General features: G+C 40.4%; 2 protein-coding genes across 2 annotated transcripts; both read left to right on the top strand.

The window, feature by feature from the left end:
* Positions 1-3,908: 3,908 nt before the first annotated feature.
* On the top strand, positions 3,909-6,508 carry LOC124062576 (parathyroid hormone-related protein-like). Its single transcript, XM_046395456.1, has 3 exons — positions 3,909-4,402; positions 4,630-4,748; positions 5,288-6,508. The coding sequence occupies exons 2-3, from the start codon at positions 4,645-4,647 to the stop codon at positions 5,676-5,678; spliced, it is 495 nt and encodes a 164-aa protein (XP_046251412.1). The 5' UTR covers positions 3,909-4,402; positions 4,630-4,644; the 3' UTR covers positions 5,679-6,508.
* Positions 6,509-8,226: 1,718 nt separating this feature from the next.
* Positions 8,227-10,115, top strand: LOC124062205 (galanin receptor 2a). Its single transcript, XM_046394810.1, has 2 exons — positions 8,227-8,460; positions 9,104-10,115. The coding sequence occupies exon 2, from the start codon at positions 9,124-9,126 to the stop codon at positions 10,045-10,047; it is 924 nt and encodes a 307-aa protein (XP_046250766.1). The 5' UTR covers positions 8,227-8,460; positions 9,104-9,123; the 3' UTR covers positions 10,048-10,115.
* Positions 10,116-11,188: the final 1,073 nt, after the last annotated feature.

Here is an 11,188-nt window from a genome sequence, read left to right as displayed (position 1 = left end):
AGGTTTTCCAGGATAACAAACCCAAAGTTCTCATGTGAACAAATGGCCAAGTGATCAAAGCCCTGACTGCATCATAAAGTGGCCATTATCAAATACACTGTAAAACCTCTGATTCTGTGTTTTTTGTAGCAAAATATATGGTTTCAGGTGACCTTTGAGGTGTTTTATGAGTTTGTTGAATTTTCAACAGATTATGGATGTTTTTAGTGTACATGTCTTCACTTTTCACTCAAAGCTGAAACTCGGGGTCAAAGGGGAGTGGTGCAGAGAAACAGTAATAAAATAACAGAGAATGCTGACAGCACTTGTGTGGGAATTAACACTGACTCATTGCCACGGACAGAATCATAATGTGCATGCCAAGTACAGAGTGATTCTGAATGTAACACCACAACAAAAGCAGGAACTGTTGCTGCAATCAAAGCCAGGATTTATGACATAATTGGGTGGACCGGGGGGTGTCCTAATGCATACGAGAATAGATGCTGAACTCTGAATTTGGACATAAGATGAGGGTGTTTCTCTGGATGCAGAGTGTGTATGAGCTGGATGTTTGGAACGGTAGGGTTCAAATTCTTTGAAACCTGGGTGGGTGGGTGTGTATATGTTTTGCATGTGTGAATGTGAAGTAGGTGCAGTGTGAAAAGGATGAAAAACGGACAGGAATACTGTTCTGTGTTGAGAGTGCAATTTAGCATGAATCAAAAGCAGCTTTCCTGGCTCCTGTTCAATGTGCTGCCGTCTGCCAGGAAATGGGATTTTTTTCATATTTTTTTGCAGGTAAAGTCTTTGCAGAATGGAATCAAATGAGGTATTTTTTTCCCCTGCTGGATGTTAAAGCATTGGAAGTTAGGGGCAGACTCACTGGAAACAGAAGAAAGCTGGATTTTGGAGACAGCAGGGGGGGTCCGCCATATATTTGTCCCAGCCCCAAACCCCTTTTGGACCCCTTGCTGAATTGAATCATGACTGCTTGTAAAATAGTGAGCCCTCTATTAAGTAATTTACCACCAACTGGCCTACAGTCTAGCCTGAAGTGATTCTACTAATCATCACAGCTCACAGAAATAATTTATGGGTTTTATTCATGAGGAGAAATGCAAGTTATTCCATCCAGTTAAACAGTGCATGTAGGTACGGTAACCACATAAATGACTCAGGATTGTGAATGGACTGTATTCATCTTAATCACCTCGCAACCAATTCCAATTATTAATTCCTAAAAATAGGCACAGAGGCAATGTGTTCATATAGTTGAGTTTATGTTATATTCCATTTTTTCTTTATTTTAACATTTATCATTTTATTTATAAAAATCTATGAAACAGTGACAAGAGATGACAAACAAGTGCTAGTTAATAGTGACTATGTCAGTATAATCTAGAATAGACTGCATGCAGATATATGAACTAACCAGAAAGATTGAGAATATTCACCAATAAAGAAGCTCGCAAGTCTTAATGTCAAGACTGAGAGTCTACAGCAGCAGTTTTGTATGTGTTCAAAAATTGAAAATTTTGACCCAGTGATAATGGAGGTGAATTTCTGTGCAAAATTCACTGTGAAAACTAATCTCTTCCACCTGCACCTTCCCTCCTAACAACCCTAACCCTCTAACATCCCTTCACTCTCTCATGTTCTCCTGCTTTCTATTACTGCTCTTCTACTTAAGCACTTTTAATTATGTTTTAGCGCTTATTGGTTTAGTCTAATTCTATTGTACTGAAACGTGTGATTCTGTAAGTCGCTTTGCATAAAAGCGTCCGCTAAATGAAGTGTAATGTAATGTAATGTAAAATTTCATAGCATTTCCATCGAAAAGCTGTTGAGATATTTCAGTGTGGACCAAAGTGCCAACTGACAGAACAACAAGCCTTAACATGACTAAAACAACAACTTTAAGTTTAGCTCATCATGAGAAGTGATAATGGCGTAAAGTTTAATGAAGACAACATTGTTGGTTTGTACAAAGGCAGAACTTACTCTACAAATGCGCTTACTGTGTCAGCACAGGCTTTACTATTGTCTTCAGCTGATGGGTCATGACCCACAAATGAATCACAGGAACATGTAACTGGACAGAAAACAATCCGCTGCCAGACTTAAACTGACTTCAACCACAAGTAGGAAACTCTTTTGAACATTGAGTACACATACACTAATATCCACCTTCATGTGAACAGTTAATTCATTTGAGCGCAGGAACATTTTACGCAGAGATTACTTTGAATAAACTCAAGGACAACGTGTTCTTACTGAATCATGTGGATGCAACTGAAAACTGTGTGATTCAAGATCAGATCATTCATAGATCGCTTGCAAGATATTGATAATTTAATTTCTAATTTTATTGACTTTAGTAATCCGAAGCTGGGAAATTACTTCTCTGCATTTCACCCATCACTGGTGGAAACACACACACATGCAACATGGCGCCCAGGGAGGAAACTGGGGGTTAAGTGCCTTGCTCAAGGGCACATCAGTCAGCTAATGGAGGGGGGGAGCATTTTTCCCATTAATCACTCCACCACACCCAAATTTTTCCATCTGGTAGGGGAATCGAACCAGTGACCTTCCGATAACAAGCCTCTTCTCCATCCTCGAGGCCACAACTGCCCCCTTTAAAACACTGAAGACTGCAATAAATTTTGCAAAGAACGATGCATTTTTAGCCCTGAGAATAGCATGGCTCGATGTATTGTAATGCTGGTCAGTTGTTGGCATACTACAGTGTGAGCATGCTAATGTTGGTATTTAACTCGAAACAACGCTATACCCAAGTGCAGCCTCATAGAGCTGCTTGTGTGGCTTTAAGATAAATGTTTTCTCTCCCTTCTTTGGCAACTGACGATATAAAAAAGGCAACAAACCAGCTGATTACCAGTTGTCACAGCTTTGTCATAATGACCACGGTAAGTAAATAATAACACTCTAGTCAAACACGTCCGACTGCCACAAATTATGATAATGAAAAAGCTTTTTTTCTAACCCGGTGAATTCCAGGTTATTTCTATAGTTTCACACAATGTAAAGCTATACTGTATATAACGATGGCTATTTCCCATTGTCCATATATATCAAAATAAGCTAAGTGCATGCAAACTAACACAAATAGAGTAAATAAAGGGATTTTTAAAGAAAAGAACCATGCTAAAGTGCAATGTATTATAAAATACTTAAAAAAGCCTACCACCGCATTTAGTGCTGTCAATCATGCAAACCTATAAATACATGCACTTTTAGCCACAGAGCTACCTGTTAAACCAGACCATACTGACCGTTAATGGTTTTATTTATTACGTTCTCAGTAAATTTCAGCCTGGTTTCATCGCTTAAACATACACAGTACACCTGGGATTGTCTACGGCTGCTACAATGCAAAGCTCTCGACTTTCCATATTAACTGAATATGAGAGATACCTCAGAGCCCACTGTAACCATTCGGTGGTGAGCTGGTTTGCTGAGGCAGAGTGGAGGTGAATTGAATGGTCTGCAGTGAGAGGCTGTGGGTTGGGTTTCTCTGAGGTTATGGTCATTCTCCCCTGGGAAAGTGGTTAGGCCTGGCTGTTTACTTTGGAGTAACCCTGCCCCTCCCCTTATACACTCTCTGCTCGGTAAGCCCTGATTACCTCCATTGGGGCACACCTGTCATTTTGGACCTCTTTATGACAAAATTATTAGCCTTTATCTAGAGAGCACATCAAAAACAGTTTAAAACCGATTAAAAATTAAGTTTCTTTCAAACTCGTGTTAAGTAAACTCTTTGTTATGTGTGGTTTGGATGTTGCATGGGCGCCACCTTCTAGTCACAGCAGGTGTGAGTGAAGGGTTGGGGGGTGGGGGGGGGCAAGGGTGGGGAGGTTGGAGGTTGGGGAGGGTGTTAGGACTGGACTTAATGGGTAGGGGCTAGAGTGGAGCCTGCATCTTCACTCAAAAAGCAGTTTTGACTTTCTCTGTGTGCCTCTCTCAGACAGACTCACACAGGCTCGTTCTCAGTGCTGGACTGAAAAACCCTCCCAGCTCTGATCTCCGGCTTCGGGCCACCAGAGAAGATGCTTCAGCATTACTCTTCATGAGATTACTGCAAGACTGAGTGGAGTGGCAGCTCTGCAGCTGATGGGCTGCTGCTGCTCCTTCCATCTTTATCTCTCTTTTAATTGGGACGCTGGGGAGAAATAAATAGCTCAGCACGCACTGTTGGGAGGCAAATGAATGGAACAGACTGACAGGGGATTTCCCCAGGCTGCCTTCACACCAATGGACCTGGATGCACGTTTTGAACTGGCCATACTGTGTAATTTCTCTTATTTTTTGGTAAAATACTTTTTGCGACGAAATTATTTCTGAAGAGCTTCCAGACCGAGCATTTTGTGGACTTTCTCTTTCACAACACTCACACCATGTAAGTCTGAGTTTCGTCTTTACTTTAACTGGCACAGGTAACGCTGCCTGTGAGATCTCACGTATGCAGAAAGTTTCATTTTCAGCTGTCCACCCTGCTACTTGTGACATAAACCACTGGATCACTGATTAACAGCTTAGTATAAATTCACAAAACTACATTTCACTTGACCTTTCAAGCTCATGCTAAGTAGAAGAGACTGATTTAATATTTCCTGTGTTCTTCAGATCTTAGGCTCAAGCATGTGCTCTATAGTCATGCTTCATCAGTGGAGTCTGGCTGTGTTCCTGCTGTGCTCACCAGTGGCTCTTGATGGGAAACCAGTTGATGTACTTAACAGCAGAATGTGAGTATTTTTAAAAAAAATATTTACTTCCATAGAAAAGTATATCAATGCTATTCAATGTGGAGCTTTCAAAAAGAAAAGAACAGAATTAATAATCTTTTTTTTTTTAAAGATTTGTGTTGTTTGGATTTGGAAAACACACACACTTTACCTGTACAGATTAAATTAAGGTACTGAAAGTTTTCTCTGCTTCAACTCTGGCATTTTGGGTTCAGAAACGTGTTTATGCTGCCACCTACTGTTCTGAGGTTTCAAAGTGCAGCTGACATCACTTCTAAAACTGTTCCACACATTAACTCAATACCGTGGTCTACCATGTAAATATACATATATATATGTATATATATGGAGAGAGAAATTTCTTTTTGGGTGTCAGCTGAGAGATGATGAATTCTCTCACAGGTTATTTAATAGAAATGTGAAAAGACTCGCCAGCTCAAAGAAAAGTGAACCTTGTGCTGCTCCCCTCTCTTGCAAGATGCTGTTTTGGATGCTATTTGCTTTTTGCTGATCTCACTCCGACTCTTCCATGCTTTAAGGAGGAGGTCAGTGAGCCACGCCCAGCTGATGCACGACAAGGGCCGCTCTTTGCAGGAGTTCAAGCGTCGCATGTGGCTCCACGAGCTGCTTGAGGAGGTGCACACGGCTGACGAGCGAGCTCCACCTGTGCAGAGCAGAACCCAGAGCCAAATCTTCAGTGGGAATGCCCTGCACGAGAAGCCCCCAGGGGCCACCAAGAACCTCCCTGACAGATTCGGGTTGGACAGAGAGGGACCCAACCTGCCCCAGGAGACCAACAAGGCTCTGGCTTATAAGGATCAGCCACTAAAAGTAGCGACCAAGAGGAAGAAAAAGGTGAGATTAGGCCGACGTAGAGAGAGCGACAAGAAGCGCAGGCGGGCACGGTCACCCACAACACAGGAGCCGTGAAGGATGCAGCAGCCTTGCGAAGAGACTCGCAGCAGCCTTTATATGGTACTGCACTAAGACACTGACATAGGTTCAACTAGACTGGGATCTGAGAGACTCAGCCCATTACTGATGCAGTCACTTCATGTTACGGCCCCAGGGTTGTGCTTGTATGATAATATTTTGCTATGTGTCTATTTTCAATCTCATACTTCCTGAAGTTTTGTGAATATCGTAACACCTTAGGTCCATATTTATTTGGAAACTCTGTAAGCCTCTGTAATCCTGATTAACATCAAAAATGCTGTGTCATGTCATCTCTAACCAGCTGTGTGCACAAGCAGATCATTGGAGGAACTATTTATTGCCTGAATATAATGTAACTTCACAAAACTGGGAGGCTGAATGGTCTACTTTTGTTTGGCTCTACATGTGTTGACTATTGTGGACTTACATACAAACTGTTCATTGAATACATCTGTTTGAACTGCTCTGCCGTAATTTATTTTACTTTGAAAGTGTATATTTATTTTGTGAATGTAACACGGTGCTGCTGACTAAATTCCATAATGCACTTTAGTTATATCCTGTACATGTTCTTTTGTGGTTGAGTTTTAACTGGATGTTTCTTTTTGATGTTCCTGCTTTCCTTTCCCACCTTAGCTCATGGACTTGTAACTTATTGGATGCTTCGTCAAACCTGCTCTGACCTTTTTACATTATAGTTTATTTTTATAGAACAAGCCCAAGACAGCGGCTCTCAGACTCATTTAATGTTCTTCGTTTGCACTGAGGGCATACTGTACATGTTTCCAGTTAATCAAACATTAAAAGTGTAGCCATTAGAAACATTTTTGATTCATGGTGTCTTTGTTCACCGGCCACATATGGCTCAAATGCGCAAGTTATCGTTTGTCACAGGTAGGGCTAAAATGATTTGTCAGTCAGTCGGCAAAAAAAATCAATCAGCAACAATTTTTTATTATAAATGATCTTTTAAATCGTTAACGTTGCCTCATTCCGATTTTCTTCTATTAGCTGTGTTTTGTGATGTTAAATTGAATATAGCTGGAGTTTGTTTTGTCAGGTGAAACAAGACCTGTGAAGACATCTCCATGGGCTTTGGAAAATGTTGATGGGCATCTCCACTATTTTCTGACATTTTATCGACCAAACGATTGAGAAAATAAAAAGGTTGGTTGCATCAGGTGGAAGTGAAAACCTCAGCCCTCCTACAGTTAAAAAGAAGCCTTTTGGTGGTTTGTTCACTGTTTAATTTGTAATATACATCAAATGATTGATAGATAATTTTCAAATAATATTCACAGGAAACACAGTCAACTGTATATTTATATTAAAAAAACCAAAAACAAAAAAAACCCAGCAAATACACACATTTCAGAATCTGGATACAACAAATGTTTTAAACTTTTGCTTGAAATGTGAGTCAAACTTTTAAGAGATTATCAAAAGGGTTGACAGTCTTCCTGTCAAGCAACTAATTGGTTAGTTGACCAATCATTTCAGAAACAATGAGAGCAAAGCAGATTAATCTGCAACGCTGTCTGTTTTACCTTTTATCCCTAAAACCTTGAGGAGTGGATCTGAATACACACAACCTGCCTCTTCATTAAGAATCGGCAGTGAAACATAGAAAGAAACAGGAAACAGGGTCATGAAAAAGACAATGCCACGACTTTAATCAACAGCGTTTGTACTGCTGAAGTGTCTCCAAGAAAACAATTTAATTCCTTTCAGTTTTTGTGCTGCCAGTTTGTATATTTAATCGTGACCTTTAACCTTGCTATGGAGGTTTTCTTCCTGGAGAAAAGAGGTAAGATTTTTTTAATTTACTGTGAAAGTGATGAGCTTGGAAATAAAAGGAAGAAAGGAAAAAAAACATCAATGTTTTTGTTGACTTTTCGGCACGAACAGAACACAACAAAGCTGTTAATGTTGCCCTTGAGAACGTGTGGCATCATTTTTAACAGCCGCTGACTGCACGGCACAGACGCTGGTAATGGAGGGGGTTAGCAAATGCATCAGCATCAGCTATATCCTGTGCTAAGAGCAGCAGTGTACACCGTATGCTATTAGCTGACACACAGTCATAAATGCTGTGGAAAGCCTGATAAAACCGCCATCAGGAGCCTGCAGCTCACACCAAAGAAATCAATTAAACAATGGAGAAAGACATTAATATCTCCAGAGAAGGGGAGGAACAGAGAACATAATCAATAACCTGGTCTTCTTTGAAGAGTACTCATGTAAAAAAGAAAAATTCCCAAAAGTCCTGAATCCTCTAAACCATTTCCAAAGAGACTGAATATTTGAACAGATCAGGAAAGTTTTTACTGAAACACTTTCCCAAAAAGATTTCCAAAACTGTAAGACACACAGATTAGCTCAACAAATCCAACAAAGTTTTATAAAATCAAGTGCAGCTGTTGGTAGAAGTGAAAGTAAATTTATAAAACAAAAAGGAAAGAAACACGTACATCCTCTAATAATAACAGAAGAGACGTGTATGGTACATCACTGCTCTCTCAGCAGCTGCTCTCAGGCCATTGCTCTTTAAACCCAGTCAGCCAGAATCAATTTGACCCAAGTGATGTTTGCCTTCCTTCCCTCCACGTTCAGCAATCACACTTTATAATGAGTCCTGAGAGGCTGGCACCTTTTCCTTCTTCAGTCCAGTTTAACAGGATGGACCACGGTAAACGACAATTCCCCGGTTTGTGTTGTTAAAGATAGTTCGCACACAAACATGAGCCTGAAGATACTGATTTGAGGAACGACAAAGGTGAGTGTGTCAAAAAAGGCTGGATAATTATTATTATGTGACACCTTTTTAAAATGCACTGAAATCTGATAAGACAACACCTGTTCCACTTCATCACACGTCAACAGCTGTCGAGCATATTGCTGGTGCTATGAAACAAACTTGTATATTTTCTTTTGAAGATTTGACATCATCTGTAAGTGTTATGATATATACAGAATATTTTCTACCCCTACAGACCTGCTAAAGCATTTCAGATGACGTTTTGACCAGACTAGCAACAAATTTGCTTTGTCTTAATATGAAATTTAACTTTCATAAGGAACAGCGCAAATACGGCTGCAAGAAACAGCAATTTTGATTAATATGATTAAAATTGTGATTAGAAGACAGAAGAAGAAAATGTGAGAAAATTTTCACATTGGAGGCCAATGTGACATATTCAAATGCCTTTTTTTTTGTTTAACCAGCAGTTAAAAACCCAAAGATATTAAATTCAGTTTTGTAATGACAAAGAAAAGCATGAAATCATGAGAAGATGGAGCCAGTAAAGGTTTACATTTGTTAAAGTGTACGTGCTGGAAAAATGACACAATTACAAAAATAGTTATTGATTAAATTTGTCAACTGACTAATCCTTTTTTCTTTTTTTTTTTCTTGAAAGGTGATATCACGTCGCTGACAATGTCTGTTCCCAATATGTACGGGCTGATCTTTGCCTGTACCTGCGGAGTGATCCTGGGCATTGGGCTCAGTGCCAACCTGCTGGTCTTCTCACTGTTTGCCAAGTACAACACACTGCGGAAGAACCGCCTTGACATCCTCCTGTTCAGCATGACTCTGGCTGACTTCCTCACCCTCCTGCTCATCCCCTTCACCCTGCACTCTGCCGTCACCCACTCCTGGCCTCTGGGTAACACCTCCTGCAAGGTCTACCAGTTCCTGCTGGCCTTCAGCCTGGCAGCCAGCACCTACTCGCTGTGTGCCGTGTCCATGACCCGTGCCATGATCATCACCAACCCGTACCAGCCTCCCACCATGGACCTGGTCATCCTCATGTTCATCCTGGTCTGGGCCCTCAGCTTCTTCATCAGTCTGCCTCTGCGCATGTTTGCCACCAAAGACAGCCTGGGCCAAAGCCTTGCAAACTTCACCTTTTGCCTTCCAACCATTCATGAGCACCACTACCAAGTGATCCTAAGCCAGTTTGTACTTTACTACTTTGTTCCAATGTTAGTCATCGCCTTCAACTACGTCCGGCTGGCTCTCTTTCTCCACAAGAGCCCTGTAATGTCGGTGTCCAGTGCCAGGAACACCCGCCGTGCCTCCGTCATGGTGTTCTTGGCTGCTGCGACCTTCTCAGTGTGCTGGCTGCCTGGTTATGTGCTGGAGCTGTGTGTGTACCTGGGGTTATATCACCATGGGCACACTTGGGAGTTGTTTTACTTCATCTGTACTGTGCTGCAGTACCTGCACCCCTGCATCAACCCCGTGCTCTACGTGCTGCTGTCAAAGCGCTATCGCCACAGGAGGGCAGCCTGGTTCTTCAGATGTCACAGGAACAGAGTGCAGCCTCAGGTCATCAGTGTCACCACAGACAGCTTTTAGATGCGGCTGACTTGTTCAAGCATCAAGCAATGAGTTGGTGGCATTCGGGGGATACTTTTTTTTTATATATATATATAGATACAAATACAAAGATGGATGTTTTTGTGATTATTTTCCATACACATAAAATAACAGTTGAGAGTTGTTGTTTTTTTCAGACTTGACCACAATAAAAATTTAGTGTAAAAGTTCACTGTTCACTAAAAAAACCAAAACTTTGAATTATAAGTTAATGGAATTATACCACAAGTAATATTTTATCAGCTTCATAATTATTAACAGCAATTAACTGTGAGCTTGAATACATTTTTGGGCAGCAAATTCACACTGAATTATTACTTATTACTTTGCTTCCTTTTGTTGCTCCAAATGTTCCTGTGCCTTATGTTTTGTCTTTTGATCCACCTTTTTAACATGCCAGTAACATAACAACAAGCCTCATGAAGTATTTTGTGTAGTATTTGTGTGCCTCTCGTGTACCACTTTTCATGTCTTAGATTCATCATTAAAAAAGTCTTTCTTAAGAAACCGTTTTTAGTGCTCTGAATTGCAGCCTGATGCCTTTAATTAGAATCTAAATATATAATAAGAAAGAAATGGTTGTTGTAATGAAATAATTAATGTTGTAATCATTCATAATAACAGCATCTTAAATAACAAAAATCCTGGAGAATTTTTATTTATTTATTCTCAAAATTCGGGATGAAGTGTTGTATTGTAGAGAGATAGATAGTGATGATGGATTAACTTTAGTCACATGTACAATGAGGTTAAGTTTTGGCTTTTAACTTTATGCTGTGTTTATATAAGTATATGGAGTTGTTTGTTTCTCATGTGTTTGTGTACTGTGAGTAGTACCAACATCAGCACCACCGAGACAAAAGCCTGGACGTCTCATGCTACAGGACAGGATAGCAGGTCTATCTGATGCTGTGGGCTAACACCGTAATAACACCTTAATAAGAACACATGGGATCCACTTATATTCCTACAGCAGAGCAAAGTACGTGTCCATTTATTCCACTTCTGTTTCAGGCCAGCGATCCATTTTAAAACACAGATGTACTGATTAGACGCTCTATAGAGTCTCGACACAAATCTTGACCCAACAAAAACAAAAACAAACCAAAAAAATTAAACG

This window comes from Scatophagus argus, chromosome 7, assembly GCF_020382885.2.
Source record: "Scatophagus argus isolate fScaArg1 chromosome 7, fScaArg1.pri, whole genome shotgun sequence".
NCBI lineage: Eukaryota > Metazoa > Chordata > Actinopteri > Scatophagidae > Scatophagus > Scatophagus argus.
This window is presented reverse-complemented; position numbering and strand designations above follow the sequence as displayed.

Bases quoted from the DNA above. Each gene is read 5' to 3' on its own strand.
- LOC124062205 (XM_046394810.1), top strand. From the start codon at position 9,124: ATGTCTGTTCCCAATATGTACGGGCTGATCTTTGCCTGTACCTGCGGA.
- LOC124062576 (XM_046395456.1), top strand. From the start codon at position 4,645: ATGTGCTCTATAGTCATGCTTCATCAGTGGAGTCTGGCTGTGTTCCTG. The intron at 4,749-5,287 runs GTGAGTATTTTT...CCATGCTTTAAG, and splicing joins GATGTACTTAACAGCAGAAT to GAGGAGGTCAGTGAGCCACG.